The sequence below is a fragment of the Theropithecus gelada genome, chromosome X (assembly GCF_003255815.1).
Source record: "Theropithecus gelada isolate Dixy chromosome X, Tgel_1.0, whole genome shotgun sequence".
NCBI classification, from domain to species: Eukaryota; Metazoa; Chordata; class Mammalia; order Primates; family Cercopithecidae; genus Theropithecus; species Theropithecus gelada.
In genome coordinates, this window is record NC_037689.1 from 35,262,408 (window position 1) to 35,279,252 (window position 16,845).

Consider the following 16,845-nt stretch of genomic DNA (forward strand, 5'->3'; position numbering starts at 1 on the left):
AAGACCCTGTTGCAGTGGTCCCTATGTCTACCTCAATGGTCCTGAATAAAGTCTTCCTTACCATGCTTTAACAAGTGACAAGTGTCATTAAATAATTTTCTTTTCTTTTCTTTTTTTTTTTTAGACAAAGTCTTGCTCTGTCGCTAGGCTGGAGTGCAGGGCACGATCTCAGCTCACTGCAACCTCCACCTCCTGGGTTCAAGCGATTCTCTGCCTCAGCCTCCCAAGTAGCTGGGATTACAGGCACGTGCCACCACGCCCGGCTAATTTTTTGTATTTTTAGTAGAGACGGGGTTTCACCGTGTTAGCCAGGATGGTCTTGAGCTCCTGACCTTGTGATCCGCCTGCCTCAGCCTCCCAAAGTGCTGGGGTTACAGGCGTGAGCCACCACGCCCAGCCAAATAATTTTTTCTTCAACAAGGTATTATATATAATTCTTAAGTGAAAATTGCATTACAATTTACAATGGCAAACATTTTAGCCCTGTAATAGACAGCAAGATAAAAGTAACCCCTGACAGCTCTGAGCTGACCCGGCAGTCACAGCTGGGCCTTGGTGCTCCGTGGAACATAAATACTTCACAGAACACCATCAGACGTGGCCACTCGTTGACCGGATGGATCAAGACAAAAACAAGACTCCTTTGTAATCACGTGGGAATGCTGAAAAAACATAAACATTGTCCAAACCACAAAAATGACCAAACATCCCCTATCCCAGTTAATGAGTTACTGGTCTTGTCTCCCCTCCTTTTAGGTAAGTTAATGAGTCACTGGTCTTGTCTCCCCTTCTTTTAGGTAAGATTTATTATGATACTTAATCATACAATCGCCCTCCTTTCTGCCAGCACCCAGTCCAGAGTATTGGATTGGATAATCTGCTTCCCTGAACCTTTCCCCAAATTACTTTGGAGTAAGGCATCAGCACAGGAGGCTGTCACATTCGTTCAACCATCACTGTGCTTTTACTGGCCTTTTGCAGGCAAAGAATGAGAATGTGCACAGATGAGAAGTCCAGGATGCACATGACCACTCAATTAACATTTACTACTTTCATATCAACTGTTGCATGCTAGGATGTTAAAAACACTTTTTGAATTAATTACTGCGTTAAATAGATTCACATTTATGTCTACGGTTATGTGAACATCTAGCTGAACACTGTCTTGACTGTCCTGAGTAGAAGCAGAACAGATAAGTTGTAAAGTACGTCAACAACCTTTGCTGCTAAAAAACGAAAGTGCAGTTTCTTTCTCTCGGGCCAGGGGCGGGGCCATAGCTCCTCCTCCAGGAAGCCGCGCGAGCCCAGTCCCACGGCCGCCGCCGTTCGCTCTACGCATGCGCCATTTCCCTAGTGCGCATGCGCTGGGTCCCAGGCCCACGTGCGCCAGCCTGTGGGCTTGGATTGGCTAAGCCTTGAAGTTGTCCCAGTCCTGGTGACCGGAAGTTCTCCGTGGACGCTGGGCGGCTGAAAGCTCCGGAACTGCGCCTGCGCTTTTCGGTGAGTCATGCTTCAGGTTTGCCAGGGCCTGTGTCCCGCAGAAAGGCGAGCCCTTGTTTCCAGCGGAAGCCCACCCCGGCTCGCGGCGGCTTTCCGGTGCGCCCTGGGCGGCGTAGGTCCAAAGGTGCTCGCACCCCCGCCCCTTCCTCTCCGACTGCCGAGGTCGCCAGAGTGGGCTGAACCCTCGGGACTGCAGCTGCTTGTGTGCTGGGTGCCGGGCCGTCATCCCAAGATGATTAGCGGCAGGCTTTGCATGTTGCTCGACCCCACCCACCGGAACTCGAACCCGGGTTAGACCGGGCTGTTGGGCTGGTCTCTTCCTCTCGCTGCACCTTTACTAGGGGTCACCATTAAGGGAAAGGGCCCTAGCGCAGTACTGAGTGGCAGTTCAGTAACCGCTACACCACTGCCAACATTTGGCATCATTTCTCTCCATAGAGGGCGGGGCTCTCTGTGAAGCTGGGGAGCTGTAAGTGGGTTAGGGCTAGAAAGTTACACTTTCTCTTTAGGCTTTAAAGAGATCTAAAGATCTGAACAGATCTAGGTTATTATTGACTTTTTACCAAATTCTGGAAACTTTCCTCTCGTTCTTCTCAGGGTTTAGGCCATTTTTGTGCAGATGTGTGCACCTTGCTTACTATAATATTAGCTAATCTTTATAAGTTTTTATATGGATCCAATACCATATTTCGTGCCTACTTTTCCTGGCACTGTATAAACTTTTTGGTATAGGTATGCATCTAAGCATTATCCATATTAGCATCAGTTCTAGAACCGTGGTGTCCAATAATGATAGCCATTAGTTACATAAGGCTTGAGCACTTGAAATGTGGCTTGTCCGAATTGAGATGTGCTATAAGTGTAAGACAGTGAAGTTTGGAAAATTAGCATGAAAAAGAATGTAAACTATCTCAATTTGTTTATATTAATCACGTGTTGAGATGACTATTCTGGATATACTGGGTTAAATAAAATGTATAATTTCAATTTTTATTTTTTAACATGACTACTGGAAAATTTTAAATCATATTTGTAGTTTACATGTTATATTTATGTTGCACAGCCCTGCTCTAGAAAAGGGTCAACAAACTATGACCTGCAGCCAAATCTAGCCTGCCTGTTTTTGTAAACAAGTGTTACCAGAACAAGATCATGCCTATCCATTTATGTTATTTTCTGTATCTGCTGTTGCTGCTACAAGAGCAACAGAGTTGAGTAGTCCATAGAGATTGTATGGCCTACAAAGCCTAAAATATGTACCTTCTGATCTTTAACAGAAAAAGTGTGCTGACCCCCTGCTCTAGAACAATGCCTGGTTTGGTAGATATTTTTAAGCCTTTTAATTGTAGACTCACATCCTGTTATTCACACTTACTGTGTGACAGCCATAGTTCAAAGCACTTTATCAAGACTTTCATTTAATTCTCATTAATCCTAGGATGTTGGATTTCTCCCATTTTGTAGATGAGGAAATTGAGGCACAGAATGGTCAGGAAACTTATCCAACTTGCTCAGCACCCCTCATTTCTAGGAACTGGACCTGCTTGACCTTCTTTATGCAAATGTTTTGACCCCTCAAACCCATTTGATTAGCCCACAGTGGGCACCATGGTTCTGGTGGTGGTGGTTGTTTTGTTTTGTTTTTTTAACAAGATGTATTTGAACTAGAATTTTTTGAATTATTTTTTTGAACTAGAATCGAGATGGACTTGGTCTCCTGCGGAAGAAGCCGAGGAGCACTGGGCTTAGGTGCAATGAGTACAAGCAAGCTGGTGTGTAGTGAAAAGAAATGAAGCTCACAAGCAGAGAAGAGAGAGAGCATCCTGGATGCTCATCACTCATTTAACAACAACAAAAATGTGTTAAGTAATAGTAAGCACTGGCTGGGTGTTTGCTAGGTGTGTATAGGTGAATAAAACATGTGGATCTTCTCTTATGGTCTTGTGGGGAAGGCAGTAAAAACGTTTTTTAAATGTGATGAACACCCTGAAAAAAAACCATGCAAATTATTTACTGTTTTTAGCAGGTTTCCTCACCTGTAAGATGAAAATAAGCCATTATCTGTATTTCAGGAATATTGTGAGGATTGAGATGACAGGAGAGTGTATGTCCCAGAGAGTTGCTCAATAAATATATGTTGCCTTCCACTGTGAAGAGGTAAGTGAGGGGGTGAGTATCAGGGATTGTGTACATTATGACATTTAAAATATTACAGTTGTCATGTGTAATTTGTGGAGAAGGTTGTCAGCTGCATTGTTCACAGTAGGTGTTTCAAATCTTTTCTGACTGAATGAGACTCATCTAGAAAAAGCCAAAGTCAGAGTTGTCTGCATTCAGTCCAGGAGCAGAACCAGAGCTGTCTTTGGGGCTGATGGCAGCCTAACTGGGAGGTCCTGCTGGGGTGTGGAGGAGGGTTGTATGCCTGTGTGTGGTTTAAATCAGAGTCACCCTGGAGAGCTGAGCCAGTGTGCAGGCCCTACCCTCAGAGATCCTAATTCATCCTATCTGGAGTGAGGCCCTGCCATTGTTTGTTTTTGTTTTTTGTTGTTTAATTTCTAGATGATTCTAATGTGCAATCAGGGTTGAGAACCACTAATGGTGGGAGATCAGCCAGGCTCAGGATGCTGCTTGAGCAAAGGCACAGAGCTGTGCCCATCAGTGGTTGAGAGTAGTCAAGAGGGAGGCCTGCTATGGCTCTTTTTGCCACTGGCCAAGAAGCTTTGGCTCCATCATGAAAGCAAGGGGAAACCTCTGAAGGGCTTTAAGCAGGAAAATGAGGGAATATCTTGCTGAGATCTGTACTAGAGGATGATCCCTCTAACAAAGTGGCAGACTCACAGTTGGGCCTTGTGAGTGCCAGAAGTAGAGTGAAGGCAGTGAAGAAGCAAATTGTAGCTGTCCAGATGATGGAGAGCCCAGATAGGGTTTGGTACCACCCTGTGTGTGTTTTCTCTAGCAGCCAGTGTCTGTCCATGTTGAAATACCACATGTGTTATAACTGGCCAGTTTCTTGTCAGTATTCCTTCCACTAGGCTATCAGCTCCTTCAAGGCAGAGACTGTTTAGGCTCAGCATCTAGCACATACTCTATCCCTAATATATATTTATTGAATGAACTATGTAGAACTAAGCTGGACATATGCCTTACTTTGTCTTTTTATAGCAATTGTCAGAATTTTATATCTCAATGGCTTCCACGTTATACCCTCCTAGGGCAATAAATCCTTTATATCCACATGATGGTCCCACAGAGGACTAGAAAGTTTGACTGGATTTAAATGCTATTAAAAATGCGGAAGGGAATGGAAAACAATATAGTGGGTCCTCAAAAAATTAAAACTAGAATTACCATATAATCCAGCAATTCCATTTTTGAGTATATACTCAGAAGAATTGAAAGCAGGGTCTCAAAGAGAGATTGGTATACCAGTGCTCACAGCAGTGTTATTCAAAATAGCCAAAAGCTAGAGGTAACCCAAGTATCCATCGACATTTGAATGGATAAACAAAATGTGTTATATATAGACAATGGAATATTATTCATTCTTAAAAAGGAAGGAAGTTCTGACACACGCTATAACATGGATGAACCTTGAGGACATTATGCTAAGTGAAATAAGCAAGTCACAAAAAGAGAAATACTGTGTGATTCCACTCACATGAAGTACCTAGAGTAGTCTCATCCATAGAGACAGAAAGTCGAGTGGTGATTGCCAGAGACTGGAGGGAGGGAAAAATGAGGAGTTGTTTAATGGGTGCAGAGTTTTCAGTTTGGGAGGATGAAAAGCATGCTGGACGTAAGCATCTTGGTGGCAGGGACTGTGTCTTTTCAAAAATCCATGGGCTCTGTTTTATAGCACTTGATATTAAATAATCATCACTGAACATGCACAGGCTAAGAACACTGAAGTGATTACAGAGAGAATTCATGCAATCTTCCCAGACACCATCTGACAAGTGACATAAAACATAATGACCTTTTAGTAATTCTACTTCTTTTCTTTTTTTTTTTTTTTTTTTTTTTGAGGTGGAGTCTCGCTCTGTTGCCCAGGCTGGAGTGCAGTGGCGCGATCTTGGCTCACTGCAAGCTCCGCCTCCCGGGTTCACACCATTCTCCTGCCTCAGCCTCCCAAGTAGCTGGGACTACAGGCACCCGCTACCACGCCCGGCCTTTTTTTTTTTTTTTTTTTTTTTGTATTTTTAGTAGAGACAGGGTTTCACCGTGTTAGTCAGGATGGTCTCGATCTCCTGACCTTGTGATCCACCCGTCTCGGCCTCCCAAAGTGCTGGGATTACAGGCGTGAGCCACTGTGCCTGGTCTAGTAATTCTACTTCTGTGAATTCACTTTAAGGAAATGAGAGATGTGGAGACCACATATGTAAGAATTTTCTTCAAACTTAGAGGAGAAACTGGAAGGCCCTCAAATAGGAGAATGGTTCAAAACTATCGCAAACTCCTAGGATGATCCAATAACATAGCCATTTAAAAATCATGTTTTTAGAGAATATTTAATGATGTGGAAAAATAGTCCTAAAGCTAAATGAAAAAAAAAATCAATATGTAAAACTATATAAAAGATTAAACAGAGTTATATAAACCAGCAGATTCAAGATAATGAAAACATATGTCCATGCAAAAACTTGTACACAGGCCAGGCATGGTGGCACATGCCTGTAATCCCGGCACTTTGGGAGGCCAAGGCAGGTGGATCACCTGAGGTCAGGAGTTTGAGATCAGCCTGGCCAACATGATGAAACCCTGTCTCTACTAAAAATACAAAAAATTAGCCGGGCGTGGTGGCGGGCACCTGTAGTCCCGGCTACTCAGGAGGCTGAGGCAGGAGAATGGCGTGAACCCAGGAGGTGGAGCTTGCAGTGAGCCGAGATCGTGCCACTGCACTCCAGCCTGGGCGACAGAGCAAGACTCAGTCTCAAAAAAAAAAAAAAAAAAAAGAATTACATATGAAAAGACTGAAGATAATACCCAAAATTTTAAAGAGGGGCATTTTCTGAATGGTAAGATTTTAAGTAATTTTCATTCATTCTTTTACTCTTTTCTGTAGTTTCTGTGATAAGCATGCATTGTTTTCATAATCAGAAAAGTTATTCGTCTAATATAATTTCATGATAAACTACACATTTGAGATATACCTACTGAAAAATGGTAAGAGCAATGAATCAATCACCTTCTATCCACCTTCCCTCTGAAATGTGAATATCGTCTCAAGAGTGGCTATATCACCTGTGGCTTTGCATTCAGATAAGCATTCATAATTGTCTCAGAAATCGATTACTGCATCTCAAACAGGTGCATCTCCCCTCAAACTTTATCCCCAAATATTAAGAGTTAAGTACCTTTAGATAACCAAGATTCTGAGTCCTATATTTTTAACCACCAGAGGGAGCTGGAATGTAGAAAACCTGGGGCAGTCAGTTTTGTTTTGTTTTAAAGTTAGTTTCACAAAGGGCCATCAATTCAGGATCTTACGTAATTTTCCTAATTATTGTGAACCAGTACTTAAAGGATAATTCTTTTTTGCCTTTTTAAAATTCCACTTTTAAAGACTGCAAACAGTAAAAAAGGTCTTGCTAAGAATCAAACTCTCAATGAACAACAGGCAAGACAGCACAGAAAAATAAAAGTATTCACACCTGCTATTGGTGAACATTTCTCTCAGAATTGTCTGCTTCAGATCTTGAAGTCACGCAGTTGTGTCACAGTGATAAAGTTTCAAGCTGTTCAATATACTTGAGCCCTCCCCAACTCGTTGAAAAGTTTCCTAGCAAAGAAGAAACATTCAATGTGCCTGCATTCTATATGCATTACTATTGAAGAAATCAGGGAGGGAGGTTTGCTAGGCATTGAGAAAGATGGTTAATAAGAGATGGGCCTACAGCGCCCAAAAGGAAGTTAAGCAATATTTGACTCAGTTCAGAATTTCTCAACTGAAGGTCTGACTGAGTTTCAAGGTGATTCTTAAAGGGAATTGTAATTATAGCTTTGGGGTTTCAGTGGAGTGAAAGCAGTAATTTGTCTTACCGGCAAAATGAGTAAATCTATAGAAGTTAATGTATTTATGTATAAACAACCAAAGCACTTTGCTCTTCATTTTATATGTTCTTTTATTGACCTTTATATTTCTTTAAAAATTTTTAATTGTGATAAAATATACAAAACATAAAATTAACTGTCTTAAGCTCCCCCCCCCCCCCCTTTTTTTTTTGACAGAGTCTTGCTCTGTCACCAGGTTGGAGTGCAGTGCACAATCTCAGCTTACTGCAACCTCCGCCTCCCGAATTCAAGCAATTCTCCTGCCGCAGCCTTCCAAGTAGCTGGGACTACAGGCGTGCACCACCACGCCCAGCTAACTTTTTGTATTTTTAGTAGAGATGAGATTTCACTGTGTTGGCCAGGATGGACTCGATCTCTTGACCTCATGATCCACTCGCCTTGGCCTCCCAAAGTGCCGGGATTGCAGGTGTGAGCCACCACGGCCAGCCTGTCTTAAGCCCTTTTAAGTATACAGTTCAGTAGTGTTAAGTACATTCTCATTCCAGAGGGAAAGTAGGTAGAAGGTGATTGATTCATTGCTCATACCATTTTTCAGTAGGTATATCTTAAATGTATGTAGTTTATCATGAAATTACATTAGACCAATAACTTTTCTGATTATGAAAACAATACACGCTCATCACAGAAAATACAGAAGAGGAAAAGAACAAATGAAAATTACCTAAAATCTTGCCATTCAGAAAATGCCCCTCTTTAAAATTTTGTGTAACTCTTTTCAGTCTTTTCACATGTAATTCTTAAATAAAATTTGGATCAGATTCTATTTTTAAATAACACCTTTATTCAGATGTAGTTCACACATCATACAATTCACCTAAAGTGTGTAATTCAGCGTTTTTTAGTATACTCAGTTGTATAACCCATAACCACAAATAAATCAACTTTTAGAAGATTTGTGCCACCACTCCCCAAGAAAATCCCTGAACTTTATCAGCTGCTCCTCCTTCTTCACCCTGCTGCCCTTCTGCCCCACCCTACCTAGTCAACAACTAATCTATTTTCTGTCTCTATAGATTTGCCTGTTTTGGACATTTCATGTAAATAAAATCATGCAATATGTGGTGTTTTCTGTCTGGCTTCTTCCGCTTAGCATAATGTTTTCAAGGTTCATCCATGTTGTAACCTGTATCAATACTTCATTCCTTTTCATGGCAGAATAATATTCTGTTGTGTGGATAAATCACATTTTATTTATCCATTCATCAGTTGATGGACATTTCGATTATTTCCCATTTTTGGCTATTGTGAATAATGCTGCTATGAACATTTGTGTACAAGTTTTTGCGTGGACATATGTTTCCATTTCTCTTGGATCTGCTGGGTCATGATAACTGGTTTATTTATTTATTTTATTTTATTTTTTTAGACGGAGTCTTGCTGTGTCGCCCAGGCTGGAGTACAGTGGCATGATCTTGGCTCACTGCAAACTCTGCCTCCCAGGTTCATGCCATTCTCCTGCTTCAACCTCCCAAGTAGCTGGGACTACAGGTGCCTGCCACCACTGCCAGCTAATTTTTTGTATTTTTAGTAGAGACGGGGTTTCACCATGTTAGCCAGGATGTCCTCAATCTCCTGACCTCGTGATCTGCCCGCCTTAGCCTCCCAAAGTGCTGGGATTACAGGCGTGAGCCACCACGCCCAGCCCATATGATAACTGTTTAATCTTTTATATAGTTTTACATCTTGATTGTTTTTCACCTAACTTTATGACCATTTTTCCATGTCATTAAATATCTAAATACATGATTTTTAAATGGTTATATTATTGTATCTAAGGAGTGTGCCATATTTTTAACCATTCTCCATTTAACCATTTGAGGTCCTTCCAATTTCTCCTTAGAAAAAAATTCTTACATATGCAGTCTCCACATCTCTCATTTCCTTAAAGTAAATTTATGGAAGTAGAATTACTAAAAGGTCATTATGTTTTATGTCACTTGTCAGATGGTGTCTGGGAAGATTGCATGAATTCTCTCTCTAAACACTTCAGTGTTCTTAGCCTGTGTATGTTCAGTGGTGATTATTTAACATCAAGTGCTATAAAACAGAGCCCATGGATTTTTGAAAAGACACAGTCCCTGCCATCAAGATGCTTATGTTCACATCTAGACCAGACAGATAAATATAGATCCAAGGGTATTATATAGACAAGATTATGTACATTATGTGGAGAGGAAAAGGTAGACTGCTTAGATAAAGTAAACGTTTGCCTGCCTAGGATGAGATTCACACAGACATAATCATTGAGCAACTTTTTACGCTTAAAAGTTTTTAAAAAATTAACAAAACCAAAATGTAGGAACCAGTTAGTCTAAAGTCATAAATCATCTGGATCATTGAGTCTGAACCTTTCCCTTGTTCAGGAGACTCCTGAGGCAGCACAGTGTAGCCTGTTGGCTTTTGGGACCCGCAGAGGTAGCTCTAGCTGCTTTTCAACCTGTGCTGTCTCATGGTTTCTTTAGATTGCTTGAGACATTAGCAAACCCTTTCTGTCTTGTTTCTTACTCTCTTATATTCAGAAGAGTACCACTTTAAAGATTATGAAATGAGCAAGTAGTTCAATTATATAGCTGACTCTGGGGAAAAATTGTCTAGCACTGTTCAGCATTGCCATATTGATGCTGACACTGGCATGATTTCATCTCCAGCATGACCACCGGATTCCACCCAAATGGATTGACTACTCTAGAAAGATCATTGATTTGTAAAATTGGAGATGGAAAAGCTATAGCAGATCCCCTGGCGAGCCTCTTAAGCAGATGTTATGTAGAGGCTCTGCAATACTGTTTGTTTATTTTTCACTAGTAGGAATTAAACTCTTGAGAGTAAACCATACCACCTTAAAGACTCCATTTTCTAGTATGTCACATACATTTATATTACATGACTCCTTCAGAAAACATTGCCTAGGTTACTGACAGAAACTGCTATTTTTGTATCCAGAAGCTGCGACTAGCAAAGGCAAACTTAAGAAAACTGAAACCTCTTTTTTCTTTGCAGCTGTAAAGATGTCTGACAAGAACCAGATTGCTGCCAGAGCCTCCCTTATTGAGCAACTGATGTCCAAAAGGAATTTTGAGGATCTTGGCAACCACCTTACTGAGCTAGAAACAATTTATGTGACTAAGGAACATCTCCAGGAGACAGATGTGGTGAGAGCTGTATACAGAGTCCTCAAAAACTGCCCCTCTGTGTCTTTGAAAAACAAAGCCAAGTGCTTGCTATCAAAGTGGAAAGCTGTTTATAAAGAGACTCACTCCAAAGCGAGGAACAGCCCTAAATTATTTCCTGTGAGGGGTAATGAAGAAAATTCAGGACCTTCTCATGACCCAAGTCAGGATGAGACACTGGGCATCTGCAGCTCGAATTCTCTATCTTCCCAAGATGTTGCAAAACTCAGTGAAATGATTGTGCCTGAAAATAGAGCCATTCAATTGAAACCTAAGAAAGAGCATTTTGGGGATGGTGGCCCTGAATCCACTGGTAAGAGATTGAGTGAGTTGCTGGATCCCACAACACCCATGAGAACTAAATGCATAGAGCTTCTTTACGCAGCTTTAACTAGTTCTTCTGCAGATCAACCCAAAGCTGATTTGTGGCAAAACTTTGCAAGAGAAATTGAAGAGCATGTTTTTACCCTTTATTCAAAGAATATCAAAAAATATAAAACTTGCATCAGAAGCAAAGTTGCCAATTTGAAGAACCCCAAAAATTCTCACTTACAACAAAACTTGCTCTCTGGTACCATGTCTCCACGAGAATTTGCTGAAATGACTGTCATGGAGATGGCAAACAAGGAACTGAAGCAGTTGAGAGCCTCCTACACAGAATCTTGTATCCAGGAACATTACCTTCCCCAAGTAATTGATGGCACACAGACAAATAAAATAAAATGCAGACGCTGTGAGAAATACAATTGCAAAGTCACTGTAATTGACAGAGGAACACTTTTCCTTCCCAGCTGGGTGCGGAATTCAAACCCAGATGAACAAATGATGACTTATGTAATTTGTAACGAATGTGGGGAGCAGTGGTACCACAGCAAGTGGGTGTGCTTTTAACTGTAAATGAGTGTTCTCTTAACAGATAACCTGAGTGATTGATACCTTTTATTTGTACAACCCTTCTGTGCTTTTAAAAATCTTGTACACACTACTCTCTAAAACAGAAGAAGGAGGAAAGAAAGTCGTTCCTGAAGCTGACACCATCATCCCTAAAAGTTACAGTTTGGGGAGAGGGAGTGGATGACTTTGTATTGTGATGAATTTGTATTGTGCCTTGTGGCCATTTAATACCTTACTGTAGACAGAGTGTGGGTGAGAACAGCCCAGCATAAACTGGGAGCCTGTGGGAAATGCATCCCAGGCCTCACACCGTTGAATCCGAATCTGCATTTTAGCAGGATCCCCAGGTAATCTTCCAGGATGGGATAGTTTGAGAAGAGCTGCTTTAGCAGTAGGCCTGTGGCTCTCAGCAGTGGCTGCATATTAGAGTCATCTGGGAAGCTTTGAAAACCCACTGGTGCTGAGACCCCACTCTAGAACAATTCAGTTGGAACCTACGAGATGGGACTCAGGCATCAACATTTCTTTTTTCATTCCTCAAGTTATTTTAAGATGCAGTCAGAGTTGAGAACTACTCAGAAATAGGCTCTCATTTGATCCTTTGTACAGCTCTAAGACAAGAGTGTTATTCCAGGCACTTCATGAATGAGGAAACAGGTCCACAGAGGTGTGGTGACATGCCCAAGTGACACAACCATAAATAGTACCAATTCAGACAGATCCCGGATTTTCTTCCTCCAGACTCACTGAGACTGGCTCAATATCGACTTCTGAGAAATGTATTCCTGGAGGTTGGGGATGAAATGAAGAATGTGTTTAGACTCCAACACTGGGTGACTAGATCTTCATTCTTTTCCCCTCTCTTTTCCCATTTACAGGTCTCCCTTCAACCACAAAAGTCACCCTGGAACTCATCCCACAGTTAGAATTTTGTTTGGAACCCTCTTGCTTAGTTGAAGGAGTTTTTTGTTGTTGTTTTTGTTTTTGTTTGTTTGTTTTCCCTGTGAACAGGTTTTCGGGGATATATAAACTCTAGGATGTTTAGTTTCTGATGTCAGGAGTCTTCATGTTCTCAAGGACAAGTGTCCTTGAGATGGACATTAATAGTCATTAGTCTGTCAGAGGAAGCCCATCACCTTAGCCTTTGAATGTAGAAACAGGCAGGCATTTATCTAATAAATGAATTGAAGACTAAATTACCTCTTTGAGGCCTTTGCAAACAGTGTTTAACCAGTTTACATAATTGTTTGAATACAACAAGCCTTCTATGTGATTATGCCTGATTTTTTTTCCTTAAAAAACTCATAGAATGTTCATTGTTTTATAGTTTTAAAAAGTTTACTTTGGCGGTCTCTACAAACCTACACATTTCACTTTTTCACCAATTCTTTTCTCCTAACTCTCTTCCTTTGTTGGAGCTCTGAAGGCCTAACTATATACACTTTACCTGCCTGACAGAATTCTCCAAAACATGCATAAAAGTAAAATATGGTCGTATTTTCAAATAATTTGGAAGAGTCGGTTCAATGCCATCAAGTGTGAAATCTATTTTGATATACTTTCTCCCCGTGTCTTCCCAGGGCTGCTTTTTGTGATGAAACATGTTTAGTTCTTAACTTGCAAGGTCATCTAAAACTTAAAAGTTTCACAAAGTGTGGTTTCATATGACTTGGAATGATCTGAAAAACTATTCAGTGGTTACGAAAGAGCACAGCACATAAAAACCAAATTTGATTAGTTCAAGTCAGTGTTTATGTTTTGCTTTGGGGGTTTGTGTATATGTGTAGTTTTTATTTATATTGGAATTTGGTAAACTAAATGTTCAGACAAATAAAAGTACTTGAAATGGAAATTTCCTTACTCTCCAAAATATAAAAATCTGCATGGTCTGACCGGGCACAGTGGCTCATGCTTGTAATTCCAGCATTTTGGGAGGCTGAGGCGGGCGGATCGCCTGGGGTCAGGAGATCAAGACCAGCCTGGCCAACATGCTGAAACCCCGTCTCTACTAAAAATACAAAAATTAGCTGGGCATGATGGTGGGTGTCTGTAACCCTAGCTACTTGGGAGGCTGAGGCAGGAGAATCGCTTGAACCCAGGAGGCAGAGGTTGCGGTGAGCTGAGATCGCACCATTGCACTCCAGCCTGGGCGACGAGCGAAACTCTGCCTAAAAAAAAAAAAAAATCTGCATGATCTTCCTCATTTCATTTCATCTTTAATTAGTGAGTTTTGCAACTCGAAATAGGAAAATGGTAATCTGTGTGTTTTTCTTTTGGTTAATGAGACAGCATTACATTTGCTGCCTATAGGTAATTCTTTCACATCCTATGTCCTTTCCCCTAAAAAGAAAGGACTTTCTTTAAAATTGACTGCAGGGTAAAGTTTTTTTTTTTTTTTTTTTTTTTTTTTTTTTGGTAATAGACACGTTCTTACTCTGTCACTAAGGCTGGAGTGCAGTGGTGCCATCTCAACTCACTGCAGCCTCAACCTCCCGGGCTCAGTGATCCTCCAACCTCAGCATCCCCACTCCTTTGAGTAGCTGGGACTGCAGGCACGTGCCACCATGCCCAGCTAATTTTTGTATTTTTTGTGGAGACAAGGTTTCGTCATGTTGCCAGGCTGGTTTCGAACTCCTGGGCTCAAGCGATCCTCCCAAAGTGCTCAGCCTCCCAAAGTGCTGGTATTACAGGCATGAGTTACCATGCCTGGACAAGACTCTTTAATTTAAAATCACTTTTACAGAAACAGCAAATGGGAGGCCCTGAGACAGGAGAGTGCCTGATGCAGTCAAGTTCCAGCAAGAGTCCACGGCAGCTAACTCACAGTGAGCAAGGGGAACAAGGATGAGAGATGCAGTCAAAGAGGCCATCATGAGGGCTCTTGTCGGTCAGCCATGGTAAGGATTTAGGGAGTTTCTTAAAGCATGATGGGAAGCCACTGAAGCTGGGGAGTTTGTGGTGATGAGATTTAACACCTTTTAGGAAGGATCACTCTGGCTGTTATGTTGAATTAGACGGGGAAGGAAGCAGTGATGCATGCAGGGACAACAGGTGACCTTTGGCAGTGGTCCAAATGTCACATAACTGGCGTCAAGCAAGAGTACACAGAGACTGGGCTCCCTGAATCCTTATAGTCAGCAAAATCCTTGACAACTTTGCAAATGGATGTTTCATAAAATACACTAAATGCCAAATTCCCTACCCATGACCCATAATAAACAATAATAGACAATGCAGAAATTCAGCACTGGATTGCTATCCTATACCCTGGTTGCTATGGTTACTGGGAGTCCCTGCATAGGGTATAAACACCAGTTGTTATACCTGAATGTAGGAGTGCTCTCTTGACTCTTGATGGATTTTCCCACATTGCTCTCCTTTTGTCTGTGTTACTTTTTTGAGATAAAAAATTGGATACAATTGGAGCTCTGTCTCTTCCCGGAGCACTTCCTGTGATGAGAGGCTCCTTTCATTCGCCACTACCATTCTAAATACCAGTCAGGAAGCCTGCAGCTGGCAGTGCTCCACTGCTTTGGCTGGGCGTTCATCTTCTGGGTCAGATTGCTTTGTTATTTATAACTTCCCTGTAAATACAAAATATTTTACTAAAGTAGTTATTTTTGTATCTCTCAGATGCTGTAAGTACCTAGGCTTTCAGAAGAGCCCCACAATCAGAAGGGAGACCAGATGACAACCTCATATAGTCCCATTTGCATTATTATTTAAAACTGGGATTCCCGGCCACACGCAGTGTCTCACATTTGTAATCCCAACACTTTGAGAGGCCAAGGTGGGAGGACCACTTGAGCCCAGGAGTTGGAGATCAGTCTGAGCCCCGTCTCTACAAAAAATATAGAAATTACCCAGGTGTGCTGGTGTGCGCCTGTAGTGTCAGCTACCCAGGAGACTGAGGTGGATCACCTGAGACCAGGAGGTTAAGGTGCTGTGAGCCATGATTGCACCACTGCACTCCAGCATGGGTGACAGAGACAGACCCTATCTAAAAAAAAAAAAAAAAAAAATAGGTCTCCACAAATGTTACCATGCATCCTCAGAAATGCTCTGTGTTCATGATTGCACATTGCTTTCACTTTGCCAGGTGCTGGGGGCAAAGAGATGATTAAGACACTGTCCCAGGCCTCAAGCCCCACAAAATGCTGGGGAAGTGCCATGCTATGCGGCCAGCAATCATTTTACCTTTTAAGAGCTTTGAGAGAGACACCCACTGGAAAGGGGTGCAGAGGACCCCAGAGGATCAAGTAACCCGGTGTGGGAGGGTCAGGGAAAGTTTCATAGAGCCCGTGACCCTTAGGGCAAATCTTGAGAGGAAGATGGCCAGGCAGAGGAAATGGGAAAGTCTGTTCAAGCATCATATTTGCTAGATTCTTGGCACTTTATGTACAGCATCTCCTTTAATCTTCACAACTACCCTGCTACACAGCATTTTAGAGGTGAGGAAACTAAAGCTGAGGGAGATTAAGTTACTTGCCCAAGGGTACACAGAGACAAAGCCAGGACTAACTCATAACAAAGTAGGTAGGTTTTGTTTGTTTTGCATGTCAGATTGCTTCTAGAAATAACAGCGGGCTTCCTATTAATTCCAGGCAAGGTCCTGCTATTTTATAATTGTGGTTTGTTCTTTCAATGATGGGAGTATGTGGTGTATGGATCCCACCTTCCCCTAGTACTGTGCACTCCTCCCCATGATGGAGAGATTGGGAGGAACCACCTGGCTAGGATTGCTGGCTCTCCTGACACCTTCTCATGGCATCCATGTGGTTTATCCAGTTTTCTGAAAAGTAAGTAATTTTTAAAATACTGAAATTTGAAAGTATAAGAACATGTTGCTTTTTAAGGGATATTTACATGTTTATATATTTTTATGAATTTGAATACTATAAATATATAAATGCAGTTTCAAGTATCATTTCCTATAAAATATAGGGTCTTTCTTTTCTTTTCTTTTCTTTTTTCTTTTTTTTTTTTTTTTTTGAGACAGAGTCTCACTCTGTCACCCAGGCTGGAGTTCAGTGGTGCGATCTTGGCTCACTGCAACCTCCGCCTTCCAGGTTCAAGTGATTCTCGTGCTTCAGCCTTCCAAGTAACTGGGATTACAGGCATGCACCACCGTGCCTGGCTAATTTTTTGTATTTTTTTTTTTTTTTGGTAGAGATGGGATTTCACCATATTGCCCAGGCTGGTCTTGAAC

General features: G+C 41.6%; 1 protein-coding gene across 2 annotated transcripts; it reads left to right on the forward strand.

Moving 5' to 3' along the window:
- The first annotated feature begins 1,417 nt into the window (after positions 1–1,417).
- On the forward strand, positions 1,418–13,488 carry TCEANC (transcription elongation factor A N-terminal and central domain containing). 2 transcript variants are annotated; one of them, XM_025372813.1, is made up of 3 exons: positions 1,418–1,500; positions 3,573–3,657; positions 10,573–13,488. In XM_025372813.1, the coding sequence occupies exon 3, from the start codon at positions 10,581–10,583 to the stop codon at positions 11,631–11,633; it is 1,053 nt and encodes a 350-aa protein (XP_025228598.1). In that variant the 5' UTR covers positions 1,418–1,500; positions 3,573–3,657; positions 10,573–10,580; the 3' UTR covers positions 11,634–13,488. The 2 variants fall into 2 exon arrangements, with proteins under 2 accessions (XP_025228598.1, XP_025228597.1); XM_025372812.1 differs by lacking the exons at positions 1,418–1,500; positions 3,573–3,657 and adding an exon at positions 8,979–9,060 and having other exon boundaries at positions 10,573–12,182.
- The last annotated feature ends 3,357 nt before the right edge of the window (positions 13,489–16,845 follow it).

Bases quoted from the DNA above. Each gene is read 5' to 3' on its own strand.
- TCEANC (XM_025372812.1), top strand. From the start codon at position 8,979: ATGATCTTGGCTCACTGCAAACTCTGCCTCCCAGGTTCATGCCATTCT. The intron at 9,061-10,572 runs GTGCCTGCCACC...TTTTCTTTGCAG, and splicing joins CCAAGTAGCTGGGACTACAG to CTGTAAAGATGTCTGACAAG.